General features: G+C 38.8%; 1 protein-coding gene across 2 annotated transcripts in view; it reads right to left on the bottom strand.

The window, feature by feature from the left end:
• Positions 1-10587, bottom strand: part of F9 (coagulation factor IX) — a 32323-nt gene extending 21736 nt beyond the window's left edge. For both annotated transcript variants that reach the window (XM_045191297.2, XM_024555248.3), the window contains exons 1-4: positions 10442-10587; positions 4249-4412; positions 4027-4051; positions 223-336 (exon numbers count right to left, since the gene is read on the bottom strand). In XM_045191297.2, the coding sequence (XP_045047232.1) occupies positions 223-336; positions 4027-4051; positions 4249-4412; positions 10442-10529 (391 nt within the window). In that variant the 5' untranslated portion in view covers positions 10530-10587. The remainder of the gene's footprint in view (positions 1-222; positions 337-4026; positions 4052-4248; positions 4413-10441) is intronic.
• Positions 10588-11595: the final 1008 nt, after the last annotated feature.

The raw sequence follows: 11595 nt of genomic DNA on the forward strand, positions 1-11595 counted from the left end.
GTTCTAGAGGTCTTCTGTATAACATAGTGCCTGTAGTTAACAATACTGTGTTTTCACTTCAAAATTTCTTAAAAGTATAGATATCATGTTGTGTTTTCTACCATAATAAAAAGGTATATGGTTTTAAGGGAAAATTATGATATATAAATATTGTGTTTTCCAGTTTCATCTGCTTTCAAAGGGAAACTTTGAACCATGAGTAATCCAAAACTAGTTACTTACCTAATTCACAGTTCTTTCCTTCAAATCCAGGTTGACACCAACATTCATAGGAATTAATGTCATCCTTGCACACGCCACCATTTAAACATGGGTTGGACTCACACTGGTCTCCATCTTTGAGATAGGTTAAGATGTTAAATTAGCAGATAAATTGTTTACAATGCCGGATCCTCCCTGCACAGACTCATGGGAAGGGGAGCCTAATTTTAGGGTTAGGAAGCTAGGTGCTTATGGGGTTCCCCTGCCTTTCTGCATTTTTAAAAGCAACCCAGACAAAGATGCTTAGGCTAACAGTGTCTTAGGAAGTTGCCTTGAGGAAGACATGTACATAGTTTATGCAAAGGGAGAAGAATGTTTGAGTATAAAAATGTATTGGAGCAGCATAGGCCAAGAAGAATTTTCAGTCCTTTCTTATAGAATGGTGGCAGATTTAATTCCAAATCAAATCACATCACTTCAACAATTATTATCTATATGCCATACAAGGCTTGTTCTATCACATTGCAGTGCAAGCTCAGTCAGATAACATATGGTACTTCTGCTCAAGGAACTGTTGGCCTAGGCATGAAGCAAATGCATTTTCTTCCTTGTGTTGTCATTTCACTTCTAAGTATAATATGCAGTAATGCTTCAAAATAATAGAAAAGATGCCAGAAGCAGATGTTACTGCTTAAAGGTATTCTGTCTATGAGTTAGGTCCCAAATGGTCTAAGTAAAGTGAGAAACAACTTTCGATACAAAGAAGTAAAAAAGAAAAAATTCTGAAAAATATTCCTTTTTATGTACATATTGACTATGTTTTCTTTCTACCTTTCCTAAAGTTTCTACCTGTATAGAGAGTTCTTGAAAGCCTTTGAAGACACTGGGGGCAAGAAAACAGAAGGAAGAAATAGACAAGAGGGGAAGGAAGGGTCAAGATGAGAAGGGGAACCTTTAAGTCTGGTTTCTTAGAGTTCTGCCTCCATCCATACTTCTGAGGCAGCTTCAGGAGAAAGGGATGAATAGGACCATAAGGTACACTGGTATGCACTTTGAGCTAAGAGAAATAGCCCTGAAGGAAAAATGGGAGCTAGATAAGCAAGAAAATACATGAGAAGCAAAACAGTGGGAGCTGAAAATGACATAAGAATGAAAGAAAGAGAGAAAAGGGGCAAATAATTCCTGATTATCAGTCATACTTTAGAGCAAAGCTCCCTGTCATCTAGCGTGGAGATCCTGCTCTAGGGAGAGCACTAGAATGTCTGTCATGTTCTCTGTCAGTAGCATGTATCCAGGCCCCACTGAGTAAAGACTAATATCCCTTTCTCAGAAATAGTCCCTCTCTGGAAAGTCTGCTTGCTGTAAAAATTAGACCTTGTCCTCTCTGCCCCTTGGTCCAATGTGCTTTTGCACAAATACTTCAATTTGTTCTAATTCCATGAAAACAAAATATGTTATCTCTGGCTTATTATTATTGATGTTCAGAACTGGTCTAAAAAATGAGCCACACTTGCACTTTATATTATAGACTAAAGGATCTGAATTATTTAGGATGTTTCACTGAAAGAGTCTGGGCTTGCAGCCAGCTACACAGCAACTCATTTGCTGAGACATATCTTTAAAATGAGTGTCATTTTATCCTGCATTTAGTCCTCCTTTGGGTGCTTGTCTGTGTGTACTTTGGGCTGAGGCAAAGCCACAGACAGTAGGGGTCAAAGACAACAAGGGACAAGACCTTGCCAAGAGAGGGGTTCCTGTTTAAGGCTACTAGGTTGGTGTTTAGCAAATAACTGCATTTAAATTCGAAGGCTGGTAGGGATGACAGTGAAGACAAGGGATTGGGCATTAGAGAGCTTGGATTGTTTTCTGGGCTCCATGACTCCCTAGCTGGGTGAACTTTGGTAAGTCTCAGTTTCCTTCTCTGTGAAATGAGGTTAATAATACTTTGCTCTCAGGGTTGGTGTGAGGATTAAATGTGACAGGCACTCTGTAATCTGTAAAGTACTTGACAGGTGCTGGTTAATGTGATTGAATGATATTCCTTCTTCCCCCCTGCTCTTTATGTGGTGAGTTGATGGTACAGAACAGGGCAGGAGTGAGGGGTCTATGTCCCCGATGTATGTGGCTGCCCACACAGTGAGAATTAGTGTAGTCTATTTGGGGGAATTAGGAATCTTAGTTGCAAGTGAAAACAGGCATGGGGTTATTATTTTTTTCTCTTTTGTTCTTGTTTGTGTTTTATTTTTCCATAGACAAAGCAGTAGTGACAGAATCATGTCCTTAATGTTTCTGAGGTATCTTTACCTAAGATACAGTAACCACTGCCTGTGATCAGAAGGCAGGAACCCGACTTAAAAATACAGATCTTAAGAGGTCCTGACCTAACCCTGCTACAGGGTGGGAGATCAGGTCAGGGGGTTGGCCATGAAAAGATTATAGGAGTTTAAATACAGCCAGGAATATTTGGGGGGGGGGCAGTTAGGAATTGGTGTGCTTTAAAAATATATCACAAGATGAGAAATTTTAAATATAGTTGAATTAGAGAATGAGAAGGCTTGATTAGACTAATAACTGTATGGGAATACCTCAGTAGAGAATTGGCCTGGTAGTGTTTATTACCAAGAACAAGGAAAGGCAAATAAAGCAAATATAATGAAGGGAACCTCTTCTTCCACCATGATTTAAGAACAAAAGTGGATGAATTATGAGTTATCAGAGTATGAACAAGCCCAACAGTGTCTCCAGAACAGAAACTGGAAAATAGAACTGGATCTCAATTGAAGGAACTCAGTAAATTTGCTGCCAGGGTAAGTCAACCTGTGCAATTTACACTGCCACAAAGTCCTACTGCTGGATTTGAAATTGATTTTAAAACTTAGTTGTCATTAAAGTTTTGACTTTTCCTCATTTTGGTAAGTTCATTTAACAAATATTTACTCAGTATTTCTTTACCAGATATTGTTCAAGTTACTAGGAATACATCAATAAACAAAAAAAAAATTAAATACCCATACCAATATGAAGTGAGCCCTCTATTGAGGTGGGAAAAATGAATAATAGATATATAACTAAGACCATTATATGATATCTCAGATGGTGAAAAGTGCTATGTATGAAAAATAATAGACCAGGATACAGTGTCTAGAGTGAAGGAGTTATGGGGGGGCAGTTTGGAATATTAATATACGATCAAGGTCAGCTTCATTGAGATGGTGACATTGGGCATAGACCCAAAGGAGATGAGGTGGTGAGTCTAGGGAAACCTAGCAGAAGAGCATTCCACATTAAAGGAACAGCCAAATCTAAGATTCTAAAGTGGAAGCATTCCTAGAGTATGCAAGAAGCACCAGGGAGGCCAGGATGGCTGGGGACCAGTGTGTCAGGCAGGGAGCAGTGGAGATGAGATGGGAGGGGCAACAGGAAGGGAAGGGCTGGGTAATTGTGGAGGGCCTTATAGACCATCATAAGAAGGACAGTTAAACAATAAACATTTAAGTCAATCAACATTCTCTGATTCTCTACTGGGGATTGCAAACCCTCGTTCAGTCCCCAGATGCAATCATCTCTGTTTCTTCCTTCCAGCTTCCTGGTGTGGAACGATGTTCTTTTTGAAGCCCAAGGGAGGAGTAAGCTTATCTGCCAACTGATGTCTCTCATGTTGGCATGAACCTATAGTGTATCACCTTTCAATCTTGGGTAAAAGAGTGGAACTTATTTATCTGAGCCCTTTTGACAGAGTTTAATATATTATGTATTTACACAGAGAAAAAATACATAATTCCAAATGTTTTATATGCAAGCTAGAGGATAAAATGAATTGCTTACCAACATATTGGTTCCAAAATTCAGTCTATAAAGAAAAAGGAGAGGTTAATGGTGGCATTTAAAATGTTTTGGATTTGATTCCTTCTCTTTTATACCATTTATAATACACACACATATATATAGAGAGAGATATTTAAAAATTACAATGAGAAGTTTTTCTCTTTTTAAAAGGTTTACTATTTTTTGTTCTGTATCTGAAGGATATTTTGTGGAAATACTCACAGTTTTTTCAGTGTTTTCAAAAACTTCTCGTGCTTCTTCAAAACTACACTTCTCTTCCATACATTCTCTTTCCAGATTCCCTTGAACAAACTCTTCCAATTTACCTGAATTATATCTCTTTGGCCGATTCAGAACTTTGGTGGCATTTTCACGATCAATAAAAACTGAAATTTGAAAGTGCTATTATTTAGCTTTATGAAAATGAAAATATCATGAAAATTAAATACAACTCTTAGGGAAGGTTTGGTTGTTTGTTTTTTTTTTTTTTAAATCCAAGTAATCCTAAAGCCAATTTGTCTTTGGGGAATGGAGCTAAAAATCTATAGTGTTCTCATTGTACTGTATACACATGGAGATTGAGGAATTAAAATTCAATTTTACCCTTAGTCAAGAGAGCTTCACTAATAAAAGGTCAGATTTTCAATTGTACTTGAATTTACTTTGCATGAAAAAGAAAGTTCTTAAATAAGCAGTTAACTTCATACTTTGTCATCAGTTAAAAATAGCTAATTGCAGATCCTTGCAAGGTGGTCTGACCCCCTCCCCCCAACCAGGACAGGGTTCAGGATGCAGTTGCCCAAATTACTTTGTCTCACAAATTTCTTTTGGAAAAACAGAGGCCTAATTGTGGTCCAACTCCAGACGCAACCCCAGGAGCTCTCTCTATATTTAAAAGAAAAAACACTGCCTTCGTTGCTTTTATCTTTGGACTCACAACACTGTCAGTTGGCATGTGTTGTAGGAATTTAAGTGATGTAAATCTTCCCCTGGGACTCAGGATATGGTTTATCTTAGGTATGGCTGCCTAGCCTGTGGAGACCCTCCTGAGCTCTAGAGGACTGAGATCTCTAACCAATTCTCCCAATGCCCCTCTTAAATTTCCGCACTCTTATATCTCCCTCTTCCTATTTCTCTGTCTCCCTCTATAGCTATATAAATAGATACAGATCTATTATTTATATCTATATCTATAATTAATAACAGAAACTCAGGAAGTTGCCTGGAGTTGTTTCTTTCTTCAAGAGACTATCTGACACTGTCTCAGAGGACCAGGTGCTTCTAAGATGAACTTTCCAGGGCATTTTGGGACTGCTTTCTCATTGACTCCAAAAGAAGTATAAAAAAAGAAACAAACTAAACTATATTCCCCTATTTTCATTGCAGCTCTTCACTTTAGGGACCCTTCCAGTCTCTTGACAACCTTGCTTTTCTCTTGTTCAGCAAATAACCCTTGGGATTCACCTGCCACCTTTCTCCATTTCCTTCACCCTTTCTTCAGTGCTGCAATATCCTGCAGTCCCAACCCCTAGATCAGTGCAGCCATCTGTGCCTTCCTTCTCTTCTGAGGCACCTGAGCACTGTGGGATACAATTCCCATGCTACAGGTGGATGCCATTGCATATTGATGCCTCCCAGCCTCTACCAGGCCATCCTCCCTGCTGGGTAATTCTTTTGCTTGGTCCTGGGCACATCTACGATATCATGTATGTTTGCATCCATTTACAGTGTGGTCTAGTGGAGAAACAGAGTTAATCAGACACCTCTGGATTTGAATCTACCATCTGTTGGCTGTGAGATCACTGGGTCTCATATGAATCTCACAAAGATTATGTGAGATCACATAATCTTTGAAGCTTAACTTGGTTCAATTTAAAATGGGTGTACCAGTAGGCTAATACAAATATGTACCTCACAGTGTTGTTGACAGGATCCATGAGATAGTGATATGTGTAGGCTGGTATATGAGGGCGGGGTACCCAAAACACCTGGAATTTATTTATAAAATATTGTGTATTTATTTTTACATGTTTAAACCTCAGTCACCTTCCAAGTACTCTCCATTTGGTGCAATACACCCATCAAGATGTTTTTTCCATTGCTCAAAACAGTTTTTGAACTCAGTGATTTTGATGCCTTTTAGTACTTCTGCCATTTTTTGCTTCGCCTCTTCCACATCAGCAAAACATTTTCCTTTGAGGACTCTTCATCCAGGAAACAACAACAACAAAAAAGTTGCTCGGGGAGAGATCGGTTGAATGGGGGGTTGGCGCACGGGAGTCATGCTGCTTGTGGTCAAAAACTGCTGAGCACTCAAAAACTGGTGTGGGCAGGTGCATTTGTAAATCACCCATCATGAAATGGGCAAACCCTTTGAAAGATCCTTCAAAAAAAATTCACTGAAGCCAAATGCAGCCTCTCACAACAATGCCAGCTGGTACACTGATACAGATGGGTTCCTAGAACACTCACCTAGCGGGGGAAACCTGTACTATAAGGGCCCCATCCTCCAGAAGATAATTTCGGGTTGTTTGCACCCTCATATGTTGGTTATCTCCCTTTTTTCCTTCTTTCCTTCCTGGAAAATAGAACTGGATATCAAACTGAAGGGACTCTGAATTTGCTGTGCAGGTTACTTTGCGTTTGTGTAGATGGCCTTAAGTAAGTCAACCTGTGAAACTTACACTGTCTCAAAATTTCCTTAATTCCCTTTAGCTCATTAATGCTCTTTTCTGTAGCACCTTCCCTTCTTTACTGTCATCCATGTAAAGAAGTGACTGTTGTCAGGATCAGCTATGACCTCCTAAAGGATAATTCTGGGTTTATGTATTTCCTGACTGCTCTGAAACATTCCTAATTAGGAATGTTTGATCTCTCCCTTTTCAGGACATTCTTTCTATGAAATCACTCTACTCTGGTTCTCCTCTTTGCTCTAGCTCTTGTTATTCATCTACCACTTGAAACAGTTAGTTCACCTTCTCTGCCTGCCCTTAAAATGTTCAGAGTTCTCCCAGGCTCCAGCTTCAGCCTTTTCCCTTTTCATGCTATCCACCCTTGCCAGGGCCAGGACTGTGGTGAGGTAAACAAGGCATTTAGGGCACAGAATTGAAGGATGTACTCTCTTTTAGTGTGTACAAGTACACTTTTACCCTACTTGCCTTGCTTGCCTCACCCTAGTACAGCACTGGCTCTTTCAACACAATTTTCTGAACACTCACTACTGTCAGGCACTATACTAAGTGACACAATACCCATGTTCACTTCCTGGATCATCATTCATATGGTTGTAACTACTGTTATTTTACAGTGAGTTCCAAATATTCATCACTGGCCAGATACATCTTCTGGATTCCAGATCCCTAACTGTACATTGTAATATGATGGAGCGCTGATGTTTATTTAATGCTTCTGATGTGCCGTACACTGTACTCAGTGATTTGCGAACATTATTTCATTCCATACTCACAATGGTCTCATGAGATAGGCACTGTCATCTCATTTTTGGAACTGATGAAAACAGAGATTTTGAGAGGTTAAGCAATTTGCCCCAGGTAACATAGTAACATGTCAGAGCCAGGATTTCGACTCTGGCAGTCAGATGCACAGTTCATGCTTTTAGGCCCTAGGTTATGTCCAGTCATCACACAAAATGACCAGGACATACTCAGTACTTTCTCTAAACCTGTTCCCCTCCCATACCCAGATGGTTAAGCCATATTATTTCTGCTTCCTTAATGTTACTTGAATTCCTTTCCCTCCTCTGTGTATATAGGTAATGTCCAGGTTCTGGCCCTCCTGCCTTCCCTGGATGATTACAATAGCCTCAAGATTGGTCTCCTCTAGTCTTGCTACCCCTTCCTCAGACAGTTGATTATAATGTTGCCAGCCTGAGCATCCAAAATCAGCCATCGGTGGTATTTGTTTGTACTTCTGATGAGTCCACATTGCTTTCTAAAGGGAATATTTTTAAGGCTATGTTTCTTCCTTCCTTCCTTCCTTCCTTCCTCCCTCCCTCCCTTCCTTCCTTCCTTCCTTCCTTCCTTCCTTCCTTCCTTCCTTCCTTCCTTCCTTCCTTCCTTCCTTCCTTCCTTCCTTCTTTTTAGAGAGGGAAAGGGAAGGAGAAAGAGAGGAAGAGAAACATCAATGTGTGCTTGCCTGTCATGTGCCCCCTACTGGGGACCTGGCCCACAACCCAGGCATGTGCCCTGACTGGGAATCGAACCAGTGACCCTTTGCTTCAAAGGCTGGCATTCAGTCCACTGAGTCACACCAGCCAGGACCACATTGCTTTCTATTGTCCAAACTCTTTACTTTAGGGCTTTCTTATCTGATGGCCTGACCATGCCTTGGTACCCTGCCTCACTTGTCATATTCAACACTCAAAACATAATGAGTTATTGAAAGCCTTCACATTCTTTGTGGATCTGGATGTTTGCACATGAGTGATCTTCTGTGCCTAGAATGCCCTAGATCAGACATTCAAGAGTGAATCTACTCATTTTTAAGGCCCAGCTCAAAATATTATCTCTCTGTCAAGTGTTTCCCCAGTTAATGTATTTCATTTTCTATGGTACTTTAGCACCTGGTACACATTTTAGCACATTACATTAAATTATCCTTCCTGACTTTATGGTGCCTTAGGCCAAAGAGGTGAGTCTGGTTTGTCCCCATGTCCCTAGTACCTTGCCACAGTACCTGGCACCATAGTAGTCACTTGGTTTCGTAAAGTTTTCTAAAGTGTATGTATCGACGCTCTCTCCCATTTGTTTTATTCATCCATTCTGAATGAAAGACAGTTTTGGTCCATGTACTTTACAAACCTGAATTGGTTTCACAGAACAGTTCTGATTTCAAAATCCAAATTGATACAATAAAACCTAAGGGCAGCAGCCATGAAAATGCAACAAGTCAGGAGATCATTGATCAAAACTGCTTTTAGAAGTCAATGCCAAGTTAACAGCAGCAGAGAGTGCTGCATCAATACTGTCCACCCTTAGGGAAAGTCCCCTGCATCTCTCCTCAAGGGCCTCTTTTCTTTGACTCCAGTCACTCCAGAATCACATTGCATTTCTTCTCATATTATTTGAGGATCATATATCTTAATTTTTTCAGGCTTATCTATTTTAGTCATTGTTTCCCAAGCTCTGAAATCCCAGTTCCTCTTTGTCCTTTTCCCCCAACATCTGAGTTCTTCAAGGGGTCAGCAACCCTCTTAACATCTCCATCATCTCACCACTTATCCCGAAGGAAGGCCTTAGGTCCTTTGTCCTGCTGATTTCACGCTGAGGAGAAATGCGTAAAGGCTTAGCTTTATGTCCTGCTTTGTGAGTTTTCCAGCTAAATTTCTCTATTCCTGGACTCTACCCACTTGGCTAGTTTGATTTAACCTTTGCATTTTTGTATCATTATTTCTTCATTTCAGTCTGACATCATGTCTGGAGTAGGAACCACAGGGCCAGTCTGCTTTCTGGGGACCCTTAGGGTTGGCACCCCTGATCCTGGCACTGTCAGTGACTAGATTTGATTATAGTAGGCTGACAATTAAGTGTGATAAATGCTTCCTGTGAGAACATGCTGTTTGTCTAAATGAGGTAATTTCTTCCTTGTGTGCTTTCCTTTGGGGACAGTGCATAAAGTCACTGAAGCTGTGAAAACAACAAGTGGTACACATTGCATTAACCAGTTTCTACCCTTTATGTCAATTCTTCGACTGGCTTTGCTCTCCTAAGAGCTCAAGTATTGAGCTCCCTCATGTATTAACTCTGACATGTTTAGAGTAAGAGATAAAATAATTTCTTCCTAATCCAAATGAAAAATGTTGGTGATAAATAACAACTTACTAATGAAAAAAAATTTGTTTTAAGTAAAACTTTAAATTGAAGGTATATAATTTTACAAATTTAAAAGATTAAAGGCATGCTTTATTATATAGTTATAAAATTTTGAAACACATCACAGATCTTAAAATCAAAATTTTTGTGCCGATAAAAGTATGTTTGTGGCTTTAGTGTTTCCCTTTTTGATTTCAAAGTGATGAGTAAAAATAACCAAAATGACAGTTAATTTTTCTCCATATTCTGCTATTTCCTTGTTAAAGCATTTTCCCAGTTTTAAGTTTTTTTTTGTTTTTTAACCAAGGAGCTGACTGTTTTCTAAGAGAAATTACATGGTCAAATCATAAGTCCAACAGTATCCATTAAAAATGTGCCATAAGCATTGTAAATCTATTTAGTTTTAAATACTAAGGAGACACAGCTACCAGAGAACCAATATTTGCCAACACACATGCTGACTACCAGAATCTAAAATATTGCTGTCAAATCCTATATTCATTATTTACTGAAGAAGACAGCACCAGACATTATATATCTAAGAGACAAACATACTCAATGTATCTTTGAAAAAGGAAACAAACCTGTACATTCAGCACTGAGTAGATATCCTAAAAGGCAGATGGTGACGAGGCCTGGTGATTCTGCCATGATCAGGTTCAGGTACTGCATAACCTTTGCTAGAAGATTGTGCAAGCAACAAGGTTCACCAATTGTTCCAAAGTACAAGCTAAGCTGTATTTACTTCTGGGAAACAATGTCCATCTCCCACAGTGGGTCTTTGGGTTATTTGCAATGGCTTCTTGGGTTAAGTGAAAGAGAATAGGTAGTAGCCACCATTAAATTTCACTCACATTCCATGGACTTTTGCCCCTGTGGCTGAGTTGAGGCTGAAGCAGGAAGTGACACATCATTAAAGTAAGGGGAGATATAATAGCTACAGTTGCTCTGGCAGCAAAATTCATCAGAGAAGTCCATGTTATGCTTGTCAAGGAACACCACTGTCTTATAAAGAGATGGAACATACAAAAGTATTCTGTTACCATCCTTAAAACGCCCTCAATACTTAGATATCTTGAGTCACCTGGTGGATCTTTGGTGTTCCTTCTCACAATGAAGAGTTTATAAACTTTTTGTGCCACGTACCTACATAATGAATCCTATGGACTCCATCTCAGAACACATGTATTTATGTGTGAATGTATGTGTATACAAATATATGTATGTATTATGTATATAAAATAAATGACTACCATATGGTAATTAATATGTTATGCTACTTCACATGTAATATAAAAAAACTCATAACATTATACCGTCATTTACCTACTGTTCTTTGTGCTGTTGTTGTGATATATTTTATTTCTCCAAGTTATAAACCCTTTATTATATTATTACTTCTACTTTAAGCAATGAATGATTTTTCAAAGAAGTTTAAAAAGGAGAAAAAATAGTTTATATTTAGTCATGTATTTGCCATTATGACATTCTTCATTTGTGTATATCCAAGTTTCAATCTATTATAATTTTTTATCACTCTGAAGAATGTTCTTTAATATTTTTTATAATGTACATTTTCTTATGAATTTTCTCAGCTTTTGTTTATTTGAAAATGTCTCCATTTTACCTTCATTTTTAAAGATTTTATTTGTTTATTTTTAGAGAGAGGGAAGGGAAGGAGAAAGAGAGGGAGAGAAACAACAATGTCTGAGAGAAAGATCTGTGAAAGAAACATTGA

The sequence above is a fragment of the Desmodus rotundus genome, chromosome X (genome assembly GCF_022682495.2).
Source record: "Desmodus rotundus isolate HL8 chromosome X, HLdesRot8A.1, whole genome shotgun sequence".
NCBI lineage: Eukaryota > Metazoa > Chordata > Mammalia > Chiroptera > Phyllostomidae > Desmodus > Desmodus rotundus.